We start from the raw sequence: 20,792 nt of genomic DNA, 5'->3' as shown, positions 1-20,792 counted from the left end.
CCATATATATCATATGTATGTACTGCACTGTACCATCTTCGCATGGCGAAGAAAAGGGCATTTTTCCCTCCTTTACTTACATTTAAAATTTTCTTTGCCAGCCTGAAATTTATTACACGTTTCTTGGGAAACGAATTATTATGAGAAATAATTTATAATTTATTTACTATTAACATTTATTAAAAATTAAACAAAAATGTATTGTAAAATATTATTTTCCTTCAATCCCAGTTGCTATTGTCCAATAGAGTTTTCAAAGAAACTTTTCCTGGAATTTTCCCATTTCGCAACATCTCAATCTCAATCTCATTTCAACATCTTCCTTTCAATTAGGCAACTAACCAAGTCATGTTTATCCCTATAATATACCCTATATAAAGGAGAAGGCCATCATCATCATCATCAACATAGTCGTCATGATTGTCATCGTCATCAGCGAAGCATGATAATGATAACAATAACAAACAAGCGCAGCGACAACTCTGGCCAGAAAAGTGGGATGGATGGTGGATGGGGGATGGTGTGATATAAAGATTGTTGCCATATTGCTATCATTTGCACACAATCAGCGTCAACGTCAACGGGATGCGAAATGAGAGGAGAGAAAAGAAGGGAAAGGAACAGGAAAGCAGGGAAAAGAAAGCGGCGTCAAAGGTTGCTGGGTGGATGGGTGGGTGGGTAGGTAATGTATGCACAAGGCTCAAAGACCCCCACCCCCCAAACAATCCCCCCCTGGAAAAGGAAGTATAACCATTCGACAGGATGAGTCGAGGATGACGCGGAGATTGCTCGTCGTTCGCCCATGTTGCCAACGACCAAATTGCAGATAAAGTATAAATAAATTTAAATAAATAGCGTAAAATCAAATTTCCTAGAAAAGGAAAGGGCGCCCTCAAGTGGCGTGAAAATTTCCCTGTGGTTTCTACAAAAAAAAAAAAAAACAGGAGTCAAATGAAAATGGTGGCAAAGGAGAATTGACTGGCAATATAATCATTAGTAGACGAGTGAGCGGAATAGCAAATGTGCAGAATTTTAAATCGAAAAGATAAAGTGTTTTTCATTAGGGAACAGATATTGTGTATATTTTTCATATGTGTTTTTTGGGTAGTTTAAAAAATCCCAATTTAGGTAATATATCTAAATGAAATCCCTTTAAATTTTACCAAGATAAATGTAAGAGAAGTTACTCTGTATATTTTGGGTAATTTAAAAATCTAATTAATTAAGGTAAAATATTTTAGAAACACCCTTTAAATAAATGAATATTCTAAGGGAATTTCCAATTCCGTATTCCTCTTTGACATATTGCTCAACCGCATATTTCACGCGTTCTATGACCGCGACCTTGACTACCACCCACCTCCTCAGTTAAAGCCACCAACATTTGCCTATAATTGCCTATTAGTTTTCATTTGTTGATTTGGTTTTGTCTGCACGTGACATTAGTTTCTGGCTCTGATTTTTGGTCTCGCCTTTCGATATTGATATTGCTTTGCTTTGGTTTAGTTCACTTGGTTTCTTGTATCGATTTAGTTATACATATATGTATATAGACCATAAGCTAATGGCCAAAGTGTTGCCATCCGATCAATGAGGGATAATTGAGGCCTTGCTTTAGGGTTGTGTGTGTGTGTTAGGAATCAGGGGTCAGAGTTCAAGGGGGGATTGAGCTTGGGTTTGGGAAAGAACATGAAAGGACCAACGGACCACATTTAAATAAAATGACACTCTTTTCGGGTTATTCAAGTATTCATTTATAGCTTTTCAATATTCTATTAATATTCAATTAGTTTAAAAAAATCTTCGTATCATATAAGTATTTATATATATTTTTATCTTTTTGGGGTAATTGAATATTTTCTGCAATTAATTAATATATTTGTATTTTAAAATTTAATAATTGCTGCATTAAATCTTATAAATATTCTACTCGCTTAAAAAATATTGCTGAAATATTTCCTAAAATTTCCTGTTGTATTTCTGAAATACTCGCATTACTTAAGACCAACTCTTTGCCAGCATTTTGGCCAGAAAGTCAGAGAGCGTTGGCCAAATTGGAGCATTAATATTTGGATTGTTCGGAATTTCGTTTTATGTCGGTCAGGCCCTCGACTTTCGCCCCCATTTCGCACCCATCCATTTCAATTTTCCTCTGAATTCTCTGTTATTTTTTTTTTGGTTTGTCAGTTCGTTCAACTTGGCGGCGACAGCGCCACAAATATTTCATAGGGACATTTGCATTTTTCAGGGGGCATTATTATGTGGTCCAATCTTCCAGCGATATTAATTTCTGAAAGAGTGTGATTGTGGTAAAGTGCATTATTCGGAAATTTGGACTCGAGAGCGGAATCATTATTCATTCGCCGACAATCTGCAGCGTGGCAAATTGGCTGGCTGAAGATGAAAGTGAGCTGCCAAAAAATAATTATTTGTGACGGTTGGGTATGCAAAAATATCCTACATAAATACACCGAAAGAAAATGTAGACATTTTAAAAATATATCTTATAATATAGATATTAATAATGATCTTTAAAAATTAGCATAAGTATTTAATTTTAATTTCTTATTTTTAAAATAAAAAATGATTTATTTTTAATACCACAATTTGTATTTTCTCTGTGGAACAAAGAAAGCAAATAAGCTAGAAAAATCGGACAAGGCCTCGAAGAGCTTCCCTTGGCACCAGCGTTTTTCTCGCCCCCCCCCCTTACAATTTTCCCGCCCCCCTTTTTTCCCCAAGTACTTGCAAATTTTTCATTTCTGTCTGCCTTTTGTCTGTTTTTGTTGCACTCTTTTTTGCTTTTTTTCGGTTGCTTTTTTGGGGCTTTTGTTATGTATTAGTTGGCAGCTGATTAATTGCCTCGCCTCTCGTTGCCATGCCCCCCCGCCTGACCCTGCCCCCGATTTTGATTCGGATCGAGAGTGCCGGACTTCGCATTATGATTTCCATCGCGTTCAATAATTTGATTCGCTAAAAATAGTTGACTGCAGACGAGAGGCGTTGAAAATTATGCCGCCTCTAATTGGCAAAAAGAAAAGTGAGAAAACTGCTAAATTTGCGGTGGCAATCGAAGCACGATTGCCATTCAAATTGCACTTTACGAGATTTCACCTGTTGGCCTTTCGCTGGTGAATTATTAATTCGTGGCAATTGCTGCACTTAATGGATGGGTTTTTTGGGTTCCGTTTAAAGGAGAAAATTTACATAAAAGCTTTGGGTATTTTATGAAGGTTTCACGAAATCAGAGCAAAATAAAATACTTAATCAAGTAAACTTGTTAGGAATTTTGACCAAAGTTAACTATTTTAAGCGGTTTTTCGATCATAATTTGGCCAATCAAAGATGCACAGACAAAAGAATGACTGTTTTGAGCAGCTAACAACCTAAGCTAACGATCCCTATCACTTTCGGGGAAATTTATTTTTTGATCAATTTTCGCTTTTTTTATAAGGGGTACATCATTATTTTTTCGAAAAATGGCAAAAATTACAAATTTTCAGGTTTAAATGCCAATCGATTGGGAATTTAATAACGAGTTCAACAAGGTACGACACACCATATTTGGATCATTATTTCAGTTTTTATGACCAAAACACTAACAGTAAATACTACTTTTTTTTGGGTGAAAAATTAAGACCTTGATTTTTGGTAAAAATTGGATTTTTTATTATGGATTTTTGGCTGTAACTTGGTCAAAAATGGTCCCAAATCAAAAAGGCGCACTGTTTTGTGCAGCCTATGACCTTATAATTAATATCAGTGCACTTCCCGACTGATTTGTGAAAATTAAATTTTGACCCAATTTTTGCTTTTTTTGTAAGGGAAAAATGGCAAAAATTAAAAATTTTCAGGTTTAAATGCCAATCGATTGGGAATTTAAAAACGAGCTCAACGAGGTATGACACGCCATATTTGAATCATTATTTCCATTGTTACGGCCAAAAAACTAAAAGAGAAAATGAGGAATTTGGAATAAATACATTTTTCGGTTTGATTTTCATTTCGAATTTTATTCAGGACTTTAGGCTTACGAGCTATCACAATATTTGCTATACAATGGGAAATGTCTTAAATGTAGGTTATATTTTCGAACTGGTTATCCTAGATCTTGACCAATCGCTCGCGGCACTGGGCGAAGTGGAAGCCGCCGTAGTACTCCTCCAGATCGCGGAGATCCCGCTGGAACTGTTCGTCGATCTTGGCCTGTTCGGCCTTCTGGCGGGCCGACGAGCGTTTCAGAGTGGTGGCGTGGTTGCGCAGACTCAAACGGCGACGGATCTTCTGGCCACCGACCATGTCGAAGAGCGGGGATTCCGGAATGGGCGACTCCTCCTGGAGCAGACACCTCTTGGGATCCGTGTGCGAGGGGAAGCCCCGCGGAGTAGTTTGCACCGTGAAGGCCTCGCTGATGTCGTGGAGTCGCTGCTGCTTCTGGGCCAAATGCTCGAAGCTGCACTTCCATTGGGCATAGCGACGATCGGCCAGAGTGGAAACCGATTTCTTGCCGGGCGTCGTCAGCAGAGTGCCGCTGGAGCCAAAGGATGAGCAGCGGGGCATGGGACGAAGGGTTTGCTTGGACCGCCTGCTCAGTCGCTTTTGTTTCCTGGCCGAAATGCTCAGCTTGCGGACGAGAATTCTTTGGATTTTGCTTATGAAACCGGGGAGAGGTGTGCAGAAAATGCCGGGATTTCCCTGGCTGGTCGAGTCCTCGACGCTCTTCACCTTTTCAGCGGACTGAGTGCTGCCCATTTTTCAAGATCTTAAGTTTTTTTGCAAAGTTTGAATAAGATGGTCACTCTTGGTATTACTCGTATGCTGTGATGGTCACACTGTATTTATATCGTTCGATGTTAACGATGTAACTGCTGTTGGACAACTGATGCTGATTGCCACTGGGCGTCGGGCATATATACCCAAAAGTCGGGCAATGTAAGTTAGGTACAGGTACCTGGCGTCCCTAATAGGGATCAGGTCTTATTCGCTACCTTCGCCTACCCTCGACCTTCATAAAATCCTGACCCCTAACCCTGACCATAATCCCCTTGTTTTGCATAGTTTTATGAGGCAACATTTGGTCGCGATTTCGGGGTTTTGCAAGAGTCGCGATTTCTTTATTTTATTACCCCCTGCATCCCTTGCACGTGCAAGGGGGTTTTGGCTTAAGGGTAAGGACAAAAAGAAGGATGGAGGATGGCCAGCAGCAGCAGCCATTTAATGGCCTGTCATTTGCTGTCGCCTGCTGCTCTCTGGCCAGGATATCCAACATCCTCAAGGCATAATTGCCGGCTGTAAGACTGCAGTTCGAAGGGGCTAGAACCCCCCGAAAGGGGGCGATGGTACAGCCACTCAAGACTTGGCTGTCATCGCAGGGAGAAATTCTTAATGAATTGCACCGCAGCCATAAGCGAAGCAAAAGGCAGTGAGAAAAAACAGCGTAAATAAAGCATTTTCTTAGATGTATTAAAAGAAATAAATTAAAGAGTATTTTTACAATATTGGTAGAGAAAAATAAAGAGCCATTTAAGTGGTATATTGAAAAATATTTATTTTACCATTAAATAATGTAGACATGAAGTTGAAAACTGTGCGACCTTTATTCAATTGATATATTTCAATTGAATAAAGGTCGCACAGTTTTATGATATTTCTTAACACTAAGATGTATAAAGATAAATAAATAAAATATTTTTAGTAAAAGCGATAAATAAAGTTTATTTTTTTAAATATTTTTAAACATATTTTAGTGAGTTAAAATGCATATGAAATTTCTCTGAAAACTATGCATATTAGCTTGGGAATATTGAGGAATTTCACCACTATTTCTCCGCGTGTAGCGGGGGAATGGGGGCGTGGCGCTCTGGTGGGCGGGAGAATAGGTGATTGGATGGTCGAGCTTCGTAGTTCGAGGTCCATGGTTAAGCATCCTGGCATTCTGCTCGCTTTGTGTGTCAATCAGCCTTTGCATGTCAGTGGAGCCTTCATCAATTCTCCCCTCGGTCCTTGTCTTTGTGTGTGTAAGTGTGTATGTGTGTGTGTGCCTGCGAGTGTATAAGTAATTGCGTGGGTGAGGACATAAGCTGCTTTGCCATTATTATAAGTAGACATATGGATGTACAGTGGGCACTGCCGGAGAAAATAATTGAGCCCAATTAAAATGCATAAATGCAGAGAGAGAAAAAAAATGCAATTAAATTAAAATGTTAATTTGAAATATCCTGAAAGTAGAAAAACATATTTTAGAATTATTTAAAGACTTAATATAAAATGATTATTTTGTTCTTATTTATTTGGTAGTAAAATCCTTTCATTTTTTTTCTCTCTGCATAAAAACCCGTTCCGTAAACCCAAAGAACTCGTGTTTCCCATTAATTAGGTTCGTTGTGGAAACCCCCAAATGGCCCTGAATTCCCGCTCAGCTTCCACTTATTTGCAGCTTTCGATGCATCCTCTAATTGTATTAAAATCGAAACACAAAATACCTTCTCATGTTCGCCGGTCTCCTCTGGAAAATGCGAAAATGGAAAATACGAGGCCAAAAGGACGAAGGTCAATGTGGGGGGAAATGGGGGTTGCGGTCCTCTGCAGTAGTGTCCATTTCCCGTTTTTCCTTTATTCAGAGGAACGAAAGCTAAAAATGCATTTGAAAAACTCCAGGCAGTAGTAAAATAAAAGGGTTTTTTGGCTAGCCATTGCTCTAATAAATTCATTTAACGATAAGGTTTTTTGAAGTTCACCGAAATAATTATAAAGAATCTGCAAAAATATTTACAGGATTTTTTTTATCAGTTTAAATATTTGTAAATGTATATTTGATTTATTTTGAAGTATTTTCAAAGTGATACTAACTACTTGAGATTATTGTAGTGCATTTATCTCTAAATTAAATATTTAAGCTGCCTATTTTGTTTAAAACATAAAATTTAAGATAGTAATTAATATTATTTATTTCAAAAGAGCATCTCTGTGTTGAGGTTAAACTAGTAAAATCATTTCCCAGAGAGCATTTCATTGTCAGCTGCAGTTAGAATGAAAATCCATGGGGGTCAGGTGGACAGATATTTGCGGCTGTTGGCTTTTGGAGTTCAGGATTCACCTCTTACACAGAAATTCCAATGAGAGCAAAGGTACCCTACACTTGGACATAAATTCCATTTAATTGCAGTCATTTGTTAAGTGGCAAATAAAAAGGGCAAAGAGATACATTCGTATTTTTTGCCCATTAAAATATACATATTTTTGCATATTTGAATAACTGCCGCCACAGTTCGTTTAATTGCACATTTTGCGGCTGGCAATTAATTATTTTCACTCATATTTTTAAATATTTTATTGATTCGCAGTGTGTTTTTGGTTTTCAGTGTCAATGTCAAAGGCCAGTGACAAATTGAATTTATATTTTTCAATTAAAACGATATATCTCCGGGTGCCCATTTGGATTTTCCACGGCTCACGCAATTCAATTCCTACCTGGCGGCATTTTGCAAAAGGCTTTTACGACCTGACCAACACGTCTGCATATCATATCATAAAAAGAGAAAAAGTAGAAAATCTGTAAATGGAAAAAATGAACAAAAATGGCAAATGGCGTAAAAATCGTTTTTTATTTAACCCTTTCAGGGGTATAAAAAATGCATCTGGGAATATTTCCCTAACCCTTTTACCTTCTATTTGAATTCCCATTCCCGATCCCCCTATGCAAATAAACCCTTTGCCTTTGGCACACTGCACATTCCGAAGGACAAAGGCGTTTTGTCCTGTAAATATTTTCCCTTGTGTCACGCGTAGAGGTGTCACTCGAATGCGAATGCGAATTCGAGTTCCCCGAGGATAAAAAGGGTTGGGCGGAATAGAAAATGCCAATAAAGGCAGGGTCCCCAAGCTGACAAAGCGAATTTGACCAAAGTTTGCCAGTCCGGAATTGAGATAAAATACCGTGAATCAAAGTTGAAATTTTTTTGGGCAAAAGGGTGTACAACTTATTGGGACTTTTATCATAAATCTTGCCTAAACAAATATAATAAACTTTTTTTCTACCATCTAAAAGTTTAAATATCATGAAATTAAAGCTGTAAATATTTTAAATTAAATATTTATAATTTGAAAGTTATTAACAATTCACTGCAACCCCTTTAGTATTTTATATAAAGTTTCTTTGGGCAACAGAGAGTACAATTTATTGGGTCTTCTATCATAAATCTTGACTAAACAAATATAATAAACATTTTACTTTTAAACTTTAATAGAAATATTAATAATTTAAAACAACAGATTTAACATAGAGTATCTCCAACTATTTTATCAGCAAGCTTCCTAGCAGACCACAAAATCCATCTTTCTCGATCGCCCCTGCAAAACCCTGAGTGGATTACAAAGTTTACACAGGCCAAGAGGTGTAAGCCAAAGTTAATAACACTTAGATACTCAATCACCCACACACTCCGGTTAACTTTGTCTTCTGTAATTTAGTGGGCCACAGAAAACGGAACGGAAAACCATTTGGGATGACCACAAATCTCGGCAGAGCGAAACGCGGAAGGGAGATATAAGATAAAAACCAACTTTATAGATATAGAGTCAAAAGGATAAGGGCAAGGACACTGTGTGTGTGTGTGTGTTTGTGCGAGGGTTAAGGACAAATCAGGCATCAATAGCAATCAATCAATTTGCGGGCAAACAAACAAATTGACCAAAAAAAAAAATAAGGCAAAATCACAGCCACCGACTAAAGTTAACCGCATCTAATGTGATTTTGACACACTCCACACTTGAGAAATGGGAGAAAGGGAATGTTTTGACAGTCTTTTGTTTACAATTTCCACCCCAAACCATGGGATGCTTGGGAAATTGCTCCTTCTCTCGGTTATTAAGACTTGGAATACCCTGTAGTTTAGATAGATATTTAATAAAAGCAACATATTTGATAATGGATAATATCACAAGTACCTATTATTTTAATACTCTAAAAAACTTTTAGAAAATCCATAAAATATTTATATTTAATCTCATCTTTCGATTTTTAAATTTTCCAGTATTTCCTCAATAGTTTAATGGGTATCTTCCTTGCCTTCTTCATTATTTCAAACCAACATTTCGCTTTTACTTTTCATAATTGAGTTTGTTTAACCACCAAAATAAAAGGCAAACGAAAACGAAAAATGTTTGTTTCTGTTTACTTTACTGGGTTTTCAATTTCGATGGGTGGCAACCCTGCTGCCAGCTCCAATCAAGGGAACTATCCATCAGTGAACGATGTCCATTCCCCCCCCATTCCCATCTCAATCCCCTGATTCTCCACTGGAGTTTGGATGCTGGCACGCATCAAATTCCCTGCTCCTGTTCTCCAATCCTCCCCTTGATTTTCTTTGCCACAAAAACCAGCACACACACGCATATATGGGGAAAATCAATAAAAAAGAAAAGCTTTGTTTCGTTGATCGAATTTTTACATACCCTTTGGTGGTTTATTAGGTGTTTATCTTTGAGATTGCGCACAGATCCTTTTTAAAATTTTTTTTGGCGCTTAAATGTAGGCAATGAATTAAACCACATTTTCAATTTTCCATTGCATAGTCTTAGGCACTCAAGAAAAAGGTTCCCAAATCTCAAGGACCAAAAAAAATATCAATAGTTCTACAAATCTTAATAATAGGATTAAGTTTAAATATTATTATGATATTAATAATAAGAACCTGAGAATAAAAGAAATTTTCAAATCTCAATAAGGGGATTAATTTAAAATACCGTAATTCATGATTTTTGGGATATAATTGGGCTGTATTATTATCTTTATATGAATTAGGACCTTGGAACTCATGCAGCAGTAAACTAAAAGTATCCCGCCATATAGGGTATCTCTGGGCAACCAAAAAGAGCGGCTCTGAATGTGACAGTCTCACCCAGTAGGACGTTCCATAAATTCATCAGCGTCTCTAAATGGCTTAAATGTGGCTTAGATGGCCACAGCTGTTGGCTGTTTTTGGCTAGCTAGCTGCTGGCTGGCTGGCATTAAAACCGCAAGATGTCCTAATCCCGCCGATGGATTTACAAGGATTTAACCCCCGCCCACCGCCCACTCTCCACCTCCCCCTTCCCTTTCCTTCCCTCCCGTGCAAGGAATCTCTAATCTGGCCACTTGATCCCTACACACACATAGATGTACATATACCATAGAGCAATAGAGCATATATCCGCGCAGATCCTCGGTAATCTTCACACCGCAGAGCACGCGACTGGCGATTAGGCAAATCTAAAAAGGGATTTCGATTCTATGGATTCAATGGCTGCAACGCAATCCTCAATTGTGGCCAGATTGTAATTAGAGCGGATTCCCGATTCTCACTGGCTTAAAACAGAGAGAAAATGAGAAAGGGGCTTTGAGATTTGAGATCTGAGATCACAAATCTGGCCCAGATTGTAGGTCCTTCGAAAAGGGACCAGCAACCACTTGAGTTTGCTCCTGTTTTAGCCTCGCGCCCTTTGTTTTTTTTTTGTTCCGGATCGAATCTAAACGGAACGGAACGGACCACTTTGCTTTGTCCGCCACTCAAAACCGAGGCTCGGCTCAAGTGTCGCGTTGGAGTCAGCCAAACACTTGCGGCTGTCAAACGGCAGCAAAGTCCCTTGGCTTCCTCAGCACCTCGTCCTCGTCCTTATCCTTATCCTTAGCCCTATCCTTTTCCCAGGGGACACGGCGAGAAAATTGGCCAAAATGGCTGGGTTTTTATAGTAATACTACGTATCATCTCTTGCGACTCAAAAATAAATAAATATTCGTATCGATATTATCGATAATTTCGATATTTTTCAAACAAAATGAATTGTAAGTTATTGGCTTCATTTTAATGGATTTAATATTTTAATTAACTTTGCTTGTCGTTCTTCTTCTTCTTTTTCAACGAGTGAAGTTGGCTGCGCTTCATAGAGATATTTATCGTGTTATCGATACTCATTGCTGAACTATACAAATTACTGACTAGATTGCATTACATCATGTTTACACCTGATTCATTTAAAACATATGTTTGCAAAGATAAAATAATAATCAAAAAGATTGTAATAGGCATCAGCATAAATATTTTATTTTACTTAAATATATTTTCCTTTTAAAGCATCCTTAAAACTAACCTTCCTTATGGCTCATAAAACTGAAGCCCGATTAAGAATACTTGTTTGTTCAAATTGGCCCCCCGAGAAATATGTGAAACTTATATTAAAACTATTAAAAAGTTTTGTTTGCAAACCGGCAGCTAATGTTGTCTTGTTTTTCTTTCCGTGTTAGCCCAGTGCCTCTTAAATTATGTATACGCCCTGTTGTCCGGCCCTGAATAGTTTGATTCAACCCGGGTATTTTGCTCTTTTGCCTTTTTCCCGCACTTGCTCGGTTGCATGCTAACAGTTTGACACTTTAAAGTTCGTCCCGAGAGTTGAGAAGTTCACGGGGAATCGGAATCGGCCGAGGAATTCCAGGTTCCAGGGTCAATGTCAGCTTGCATATTTCATGGAATTGAGGCAAAGACAAAGGTTAAGTCACGATGGGTCGGATTTAATGGGTGGAAAGGCCGGAAGTGACTGGCAAATGCTTAGTTAAAAAAAAAGAATAAAAAGCAAGATGACATTGTATTTTTACACCTTTATAAATTTGATAAATTGTATGACACTTTTTAAGTTTTATCACCTTACTCCCTTCTCTTTTTACAAGATAATTCATATCTTGGCTAACAAAAAATATATTAACCAGCTTTTTCAATTTTCCACACAATAGAATAGCCGCTCTCATCTTTATTTGATTTCTTTGCCGTTTCCTTGCGCATAAATTCCCTATAAAATAGCGCCATTTACTATTTATTATTCCGCCAGATGGGCGAAAGAGGGTCCCTGGGGCAGGGTTTTTTCTCTCCACTTGTTCTTTATGGCAAAAAAAGGCAGCCAAGAGGCCAACAGGCCGAACGGAAAACTTAATTATTCTACATCATTTTTATGTGCAGCTCATGAAAGTCAGACGGCGCAAAAGTTGGCTTGCACTAAATTAGGGAAAAGAAAAAATTCCGACACTTCAACACTGGCTTTAATGCCCCTTTATTTTCGCTGTGCACACAGTTTTTCGCGCAGCATTTTCCACGTATGTTGAAAAGTTTTCCAGGAGTGTGAGAAAAGGGAGAAAAAGTTTCGCAATAATCAACATGGCACTTGCACTCTGTTGGCCCTCCTTTTTCACCCCACAATTAGGTGCAACACCTCTGTCCTTCTCTTTCTCCCCCTCCATATACCCCTCTCTTTCGGCTGGCTGAAATTATAGTGCACAGTGGCCAAAGTCATTGATTGATTGAATGATTGACTGACTGATTGCGGGAACAATTGAGCGTCCGCACCAATTATGGCAACTCACCGATGCAAGCTAAACTACTTGGGTAACCCCCAACCGTCTGTCTCTTTCGTTCGCTTTTTTCGCCCTGTTGTCGTCTCTCTCTTTTTGTCAAGGAGTCCAAAGGAGCGGGAAAAATGTGCGGGAAATGCGAGGACTTCAGGTGCGAGGAGGAAAACGGGGATACTTAAGTGGGCACCCGGACACTTGACAAGCCACTAAAATCGATACTGCCAACCGATACCCTGTAAATGGGGAGGGGCTATCGGCTGGCGGTAGAAAAAATAGCTCTTTAATTTCCTGCACAAATATTCAAAGCTAGATTTATTCCAGTAAAGCAGTTAATTTTAATTAGATTAAAAATAATATATTCCCAAAGCCACAATCCATAATCCATATTTGCCTATCGCTGGCTTTGCTTTCAATATTTGCATTCAATATTTCCATTTCGATTGGTCTCCACTAATTAATGCACATTTATCCGCGTAATTACGCGCAGCATGCTACTAATTCTTTCCGCCGATTTGAATATGGAATGAGCCCCGAACTTTTCCAGCTTTTCGCCATTTTGTGCGGTTTGCGGCGGCTGTTCGGTTGAATTTCGGATTGCCAAAGCCCAATTAAAACATTTTGTGGCCGGCAATCAGTTAATGGGGCTGGGCTGAATATGTCAAAAAATATGATTTATGGGGAAGGGAGCATTTTCCGAGTTTAAAGCTTGAAGGAAATTTTGTGCAAAGTTTTATTCCTTATTTTCCGCCCTAAAAATTCACCTTTTTGGTCAAAACAAGGCAAAAAATGGTCGAAATATGGAGTGTAATACCTCGCTGAGCTCGTAATTAAATTCCCAATCGATTTGCATTCAAACCTTTAAATTTTTAAATTTTGTAATTTTTCGCAAAAAATTATGATGTAACCCCTTATCAAAAATGCGAAAATTGATCAAAAAATAAATTTTCCCGAAAGTGATGGGGATCGTTTGTTTAGGTCGTTAGCTGTTGAAAATAGTCGGTCTTTTAACTATCGGACTTGATTTGTCCAAATTACGACCGAAAAACCGCAATAAAGGTATTATTTTCGTCAAAAATTCGAATCCATATTACTCACCCTAAAATATCACTATTTTTGCTGTAACAATGGAAATATTGATCCAAATTTGGAGTGTAATACCTCGCTGAGCTCGTAATTAAATTCCCAGTCAATTTGCATTTAAACCTAAAAATTGTTAAATTTTGTAATTTTCTACAAAAAATTATGATCTTACCCCTTATCAAAAATGTGAAAATTGGTGAACATTTTAGTTTTCCCGAAAGTGATGGGAATTGTTAGATTAGGTTATTAGCTGCTTAAAGCAGTTAGTCTTTTGGCTGTGCGCCTTCAATTGACTTGTTTATGATTTAAAAACACAACCCACGACAACCTTTTACCCGCAGCTAATCTTTAAAATTGAAAAGTCAATAGTTTTGTTTTATAAGTTTATGAAATACATATATTTTCAAGTACAATTTGATTATCCAACGTTGTACATGTCCTTAAGTCTGGTTTTTGTATGATATACAGTTTAAAAAAAAAGAATTAATTTTTGTAAAATCGTATAGAAACGATGGCCATTGCTGGGCAATGGAATCGCTGATTTGTTGATTTTTGTCCAACTGTTTGACAGCTGGCACACCTGTTGCCAGACCTCGCCGGGGATTACTCGGGAATAACCCATACCAATCGCAGGACCACTCCGAACCACGCGGAGATGGTGCGATATAGGGTTAGATTCTAACTTATAGATCTGTGGATATGGTGTGCGTGTGGCCGGCCAGCAGTTGGTAGGTGGTGTACAGCGGTTCATTCTCCTCCATATCCCGATCCATATCCTGATCCACCTTGTATCGCTTGGCCGCACTCTCCATTTCCTCCAGATCGCTGAAGCCCGGAAAGCCGGTGGGGCAAAAGTGGCCGGCAATGGCCTCTGGTATGTGGGTGACATTGTGCAGCATGTGAGCGGGCGTGGATTGGAGGTAGTTTCTCCACTTTTGATAGGATGATGGAGGGGGTAGGTGAGCCATGCCCCTCCTTTGGCTAATTGGAGACGAGGTCTTGGGCATGATGCGCTGGGCCTGCTGCATCATGTACATTTCCCACTCGAGGTTTCCTTGCGATGGCAAGGAGTTCGAATTGGAGTTGGAGTCGCTCATGTCCTGGGTGCGCATCAGTACCTCCTCCTCTTCCTCCTCCTCCTGGTGACTCTTTCTGGGTGAGGAATTGGCACTGCTGCAGGTGTGATAGCCGCAGGATCGCTCCAGTTGAGCCGCAGGCTGCTCGGCAAAGTCATCGCAAATCGGTTGGCTGGATCGGCTCCAAATGCTGCGATTTGAGTTCGAAGATGATGAGGTTGAGGATGACGAGGAGCTGCTGCCCACTCCACTGCTGTTCCGGCTGCTATATAACCGCTTTTGAGAGCGACTTCCACTTCCTCCAGCTGCCAAGTAGATGCTGCTGTTGAGATTCAGCTCCTTGAGTTTCAAACTGCTCGCACAACAACCCATTATTATTAATATTATAATATTTTTAGGTAACTCTCTTGGTTAGATGTTATTCGCTTGACAATTCCTTGTCGACTGTTGGGCTTGGCCATAAACCCGCCGGGTTTATATATGACGAGCAGGTAGCTTTGGTTTGAGTTCCAGGAATTACCTAGTGTTGGCCAGTCTGACTACCTGATTTCACGTACATTTAGTTTCTGGCCTAATCCGCGAACGGGATTTCGTGAAAAATACGCGATACTTTATGGCCCCGCCGGGGAGTACCTGAAATTTGAAATATGAAAATCCGAAAAACTGAAAATCCTGCCGAAAAATCCTCGACCTTGATTCGAGTACTTTCGATCGTTGGCCAACGAGTTAAGCAGACCTTTCCTATATATAATATGCCTTGTAATATTTTTAATATTTTCCTAGGCTCCTAACCCTTTTTGTAGAGAGATGGCCGCAGATATGCGATGATATATGACTGATGTTCTGACCATCAATGTCAGTCATTTCGGTCGCCGGTGTCCTTGGTCCATTGTCTTTTGGGCCAGAGATCCTTGGTCCTTCCTTGCGAGAGGGACTTGCGATTGTTGTGCAAACGCCGTGGCGCAGTCCTCGGAACGCCGTTGACGCCGGCCGCAAGACTCGAATCAGCGGGAAAGGACCTTTTTCTGGCCAAATCAAAAGCCAGAAATTAGAAACTAGAAACTGGAAACCAGCTGCACCGACTTCGATCTATTTCGAGGGAAAACTCCTCAATGGAACAGCTCTCCCATTCTTGGACTCTATGGCTCTTTAGTTCTATAGCTATATAGCCCAAGGCCAAATGAAATCGAAATAGGCCATCGTCATCGTTGGGCAAATGAAAAACGACATTGGGAAAATGGTTAAATGAAAATTGGCAAAATGATTTCGCGCTTGATTTGCGCTCAATGAAATGATGGCCAATGAATGGCAATGGCGAATGGAAATGGAAATAAAAATGGGTCACAAATCGGACTGGATTGACTGTGACAAGTGCATCTGTCTATTAATTGCTAAAAATCACCTTAAATTTAGATTATTGAATATTTTTAAGGCCTCGAAAAACATTTAAAAATATTATTAGTTTTTATAAAAATCTACTTCACTTGAAATCATTCTTTAAGATTACCAAACTTTCTATAAGCTAACTAATTTTATATTTTTTTCAGCTAAAAACTAGTTAAGAAATTGTTTTCTTTCTTACATTTTTTATTAATTTGTATTTAATCAGATGATAGTTTAGTTATCAAATATTATGTAAAATACAGCTGGGCAGGTCCAAAACCCACCCAGTTACCCAACATCCTCAATCCCGAACCCCGAACCCTTAAGATCTATGGGTTCTTTGGGCTCGTGCCCCTATATTATATGAAATCCATAGGAATGCCCTTGCCTTTGCAACTGCAGTGGCACGTGATAATCGTCGCCTCGTTTGGGGTCCCGAGTTCGAATACCCATGTCAATTTTAACAACCTACGGGTTCTCCTCTTTGGCCTTACGGGGAACTAACTTGGCTTTTGTTCCTGGTCAACTGAACAACCAAACAACTGGCCAACCTCAGGCCTCATTTGACTATCGCACATTTGGTGTTTGCCGTTTTGGTTTCTTGTTGCATTTTCACACGCAATCTTTGAAATTCCCGCATTTTTCGGCTGGGAAAACGCTTAGCGGAATTTCCACGCCTTTCTAATATATTTTCCTTCACGGAGTTTCCCGCTCTCTCTTTCTCCCTCTCGCATTTGCTTAGCGAATTTTGATCCGTATCTGCATCGAAATCTGCATCCACATCCTCATCCGCATCCACATTCGCATCCACATCGACATCCGCATCCACATCCGCTTGGCAGTCACGTAACTCCGGCATTTGTTGGCTGCACGTGACGGGTCTCCATTTTGGGAAGTCTCCATGTTGGATGCGGAAACGGAAGTCGATGAGCTCCATTCCATGAGTGACCTCGAGACCTTAAAAGTCTTTAAATTTAAAAGCAACCAATAGATTTTATTTAACAGAAGAATTTATGTACAATTTTAAGATTTAATGTAGGTTTATTTAGATTTAATTCGAGTGTTATTAGTAAGAATGTATTGCTATTAAATTAAATAATTAATTAAAAACTACGTTTTTTGTATTTTTTTTCGAAAGTATTCCTGGAATTATGACTTGATTTTTCTCTCTGTGTGGGGCATGCGGATTGTTCTTAGCTTCGATTCAGTTGAATTTGTGCAAATGGCATCCAAAGGAGTTGCTAGTGAAACCATAGAACAGGTTCAAGAGAAGGCGGAGGCTATATGTACACTATATAGCCTTCGATTCGAGTGGCAGTCTGATAGAGGGAAATTCCAAATGGGGAAATAGCACGTATGAGGAATGACCCTTGACAATTTGGCCAAGTAAGATGCAAAGCTAACTCACGATTCACCCATTGGCTTGCATACGAAATTTACTCAAGTAGCCAACTCAACTTTAAGTGCTGTAACGACTTTGGAACTTTAACAAATGTGCTTAAAGTAATAGCAACCAAGTGGTTTAACATAAACAAAAAATTAATAATATTACACAATAAAAATAAATAAATAAAATTTTTTCTATCTTTTAATGTTTGTCTTAAATCTATAATTAAATTAATTAAATAATTGTAAAACTTCCACTTTTTTAAGTGCGTCAAATATTTGTGAAAATTGTAAGGACTAATATTTTGAATCCACCTGTACTTGTGCTTGTGTAAATATGTACATTTGTACTTTATAAACTTTCAGCTTAATGTGCTTTCTTACACCACCTCCTTGGGGCAATCACATGTGAAATACTCACTGAAACTTGCACATTTCACCTTAATTAATTACGAAAACTTGAGGATAGTTAACGCTAACGCAAATTGGCCAAAACTTTCGCAAACTGCATTTAAATAACAATCAAGCAAAATCCTCTGGGATTCTGGACTCTGGACAAGTGCATCAATTGAGTATGCAGTGTGCAAACCTTATTTGCGCCAAAGGAGCAATCGAAATTCGCAACTTTGTGGATGGAAATCGAAATCAAGCCAGTCCAACAATTCGGTTGAGTCCAGTTGACTTGCCATTAAAAGCGAACTGACTGACTGACTGGATCTGGGGATGCAGAGGATTCCGCACGAAGCCCCAAGGAAATGGCCACGAAATTGAAATGCCATTGACACAAAGGTTTTGGGAGGGGAAAGCTCGAAACTAGGGGGAAAAGTAGGAGACGTGCCCGGGACCCCAAATCGTTGCAATGGAACTGGAACCGAAACTAAAATAAAATAAAGTAAAATAAGAGAATTGCAGAGAAAGATAATTTATTATAAAACAACAATTTAAGAATACAATTTAGGAAGATATTTCTGCTTTACTTAAATATGAATGATTGGAGGGATAAATACTGCCGTCACTCGGTTAAAAATTTAAAAGTACGTGTGGTATTCAGAAAGTATGCAACAACAAATTTGTTTTGAAATCCCCCTTATTATTTTGTTATTAATCATAAGTAATTATTTAATTCTCATTCAATATTATTATTATTAATATATAGAAAATGATTTTTAAATGCAACTTGGCCCCGATTTTTTGCGGCGTAGCCAACGAAGTCGAATGCAACTTTTTGGCACAAGTGCAAGCCAAGCAATTGTCTTGGATTCTGGCTGGGATATATATTCTTTTTTATTGAGCCAGCTGGCCGGGGAGGAAAAACAACCAACAAAAAAGCGAAGGATGAGGACCGAAAACCAAAAACAATGGCAAGGACATGACCGTTTCCAGGACTCTCGCGGTCGCAGGACATCTGGGAGATCAGGAGCATCAATGCAATTTCTGTTTACCATATTCTGTTTTCCCTTCGTTTTTTTGTTTGGTTTCTATGTGACAAGAAAAAACACAAAAAATCATGAACGGAAAAAGGAGGGAGTGAAAATAGGAGGAGGGATGCGAAAATGAAAATGTGAAAGTGGAAACGCGAATGGAGGCCGCATTTTGTTTACGAAACGCATTTTCCGTGTATCGCCGGCAACTCCTTGGCCATGGCCATAAAGCCATAAACCGTACCGCGTGCTGAGGCCCAGATCGGGCAGGTAGATAGGATATATACATACATATCTAAGAAGGAATATTATATTATATATATACGCACTTACCTCCTGAGGACGAGATGATGATGATTGCAGCGATACGCACTTGTTGATCCCGCTACAGGGTCAAGTTAAGTCGCGTTCCAAAAAATCTCGGGGCGCTCGGAAAGGCCCACCGATGTGTACGTACTATCCTATACTCTCTATACGGTATTTCCGCATCCTGTGGGAATTTTCGACGCACTGAGCCGGGGGAAACACTGGAAACACTGGTTATCCACCGCCGATCGATCCACATGTGTTCCGCAAATGGGCGAGACTACTTAGGCTCTAATTTCGACAATCACCGATCCGATCACCTGATGCCATCGCAGCTGGATCCTGGATTTGCCCAGGGACATTTGGCCCAAAATCACCAGGTGCTCGCGAGTCCTTGACCACGACAAGTCCAAAAGTCCAAGAAATAATTGCGAAACGGAAGTACAGTACAGAACATTTTAAAACTGGTTTCAAGCAGAAAAGATGAAGTTTCGAAATTCATGTGTAATATTTATTAAACTAAATAAAAATATAAAATATTGTCCAAAGTTGTAATCCTTATTTTACGCACTAAAAATGAATTTTTTTTGGTCAAAACTATGCAAAAAATGGTCGAAATTTGAAGTGTCATAAGCTCGTAATTAAATTCCCAGTCGATTTGCATTCAAACCTAGAAATCTTTGAATTTTGTAATTTTTTTGCAAAAAAACATGATGTAACCCTTATCAAAAAAGCGAAAATTGATCAAAAAATAAATTTCCCAGAAAGTGATGGGAAGCTGCTTAAAACAATAATTCTTTTAGCTGTGAACCTTGATTTGACAAAATTACGACCGAAAAACCACAAAAAAATATAAAATATCAGTATTTTTGCCATAACAATGGAAATAATGATCTAAATATGGAGTGTCATACCTTGTTGAACTCGTAATTAAATTCTCAATCGATTGCCATTCAAACCTAGAAATGTTTAACTTTTGTCATTTTTCACAAAAAATTATGATGTAACCCCTTATCAAAAAAGCGAAAATTGATCAAAAATTAAATTTCCCAGAAAGTGATGGGAATCGTTAGCTTAGGTCGTGAGCAGCACAAAATAATCGATCTTTTGACTGTGCGCCTTTAATCGACTTAGTTATGATTAAAAACATTTGAGGAGTTCATAAGAAAGCTTCCTCGGCTTTATCTGTATTTAAACACAGTCGGTACGAGAATTACATAGTGCACTTTATGGGCTCGCAAATGATAGCTTAACGGCCCTCCAGTAAAGCATCACTCAAGTACAGTTGTGCTCGAATGACCAAAACGCCTCTGTGGCCAAGAGTGCCCCCGACAATTAAGCATTCCCCATTTATCTGCCACGCCCCCGTCCTTCAGAGGCGCTCGTTTTACGATGGCCACTTTACGTGCCCATCTCAGTTTTTTGGCCAGCTTTAAAGTGATTTTGTCGGTGGTTCACTAAGTGCTCCATTCCACTTCACTTAAAGTTGACCCTATAATATTTCCTCATCCTGCGCCTTTGGGGTATGCAACATATTTTTCCAAGTGCCATATTTAATGTGAAGACAGTATAGAAACTTAATCTATAAAAAAAGAATTTGTTTTTATTAATAAAGTTTTTTTATCGAATATAGGCTAATAGTTTCCAAAGATAGAAAGTAGGATAAAAAATTATAGTTTAATGATCACAAAAAAAAGTTTATTAAAAAAATAGACATTTAATTTCCTAAAAACAATTTCCTGGAAACTCTTCTCTTTTTTTGAA

At 38.7% G+C, this 20,792-nt stretch overlaps 3 protein-coding genes across 3 annotated transcripts in view; 1 reads left to right on the top strand and 2 right to left on the bottom strand.

Moving 5' to 3' along the window:
- Positions 1–20,792, top strand: part of LOC108068153 (uncharacterized) — a 45,243-nt gene that overhangs the window by 14,834 nt on the left and 9,617 nt on the right. The gene's annotated exons all lie outside the window — the stretch shown is intronic.
- Positions 4,105–4,752, bottom strand: nullo. The gene has a single exon (XM_017157569.2). The coding sequence runs from the start codon at positions 4,750–4,752 to the stop codon at positions 4,105–4,107; it is 648 nt and encodes a 215-aa protein (XP_017013058.2).
- LOC108068154 (vitellogenin-1) lies at positions 13,838–14,965 on the bottom strand. The gene has a single exon (XM_017157568.3). It carries the CDS (start codon positions 14,902–14,904, stop codon positions 14,140–14,142), a length of 765 nt encoding a protein of 254 aa, XP_017013057.2. The 5' UTR covers positions 14,905–14,965; the 3' UTR covers positions 13,838–14,139.

Source organism: Drosophila takahashii, chromosome X (assembly GCF_030179915.1).
Source record: "Drosophila takahashii strain IR98-3 E-12201 chromosome X, DtakHiC1v2, whole genome shotgun sequence".
In the NCBI taxonomy this organism is placed as follows: Eukaryota; Metazoa; Arthropoda; class Insecta; order Diptera; family Drosophilidae; genus Drosophila; species Drosophila takahashii.
Note: the sequence above shows the minus strand (reverse complement) of the source record. Positions and strands in the feature narration are given on the sequence as shown.

Excerpts from the sequence above, each read along its gene's own strand:
- nullo (XM_017157569.2), bottom strand. The coding sequence starts at position 4,752 with ATGGGCAGCACTCAGTCCGCTGAAAAGGTGAAGAGCGTCGAGGACTCG.
- LOC108068154 (XM_017157568.3), bottom strand. The coding sequence starts at position 14,904 with ATGGGTTGTTGTGCGAGCAGTTTGAAACTCAAGGAGCTGAATCTCAAC.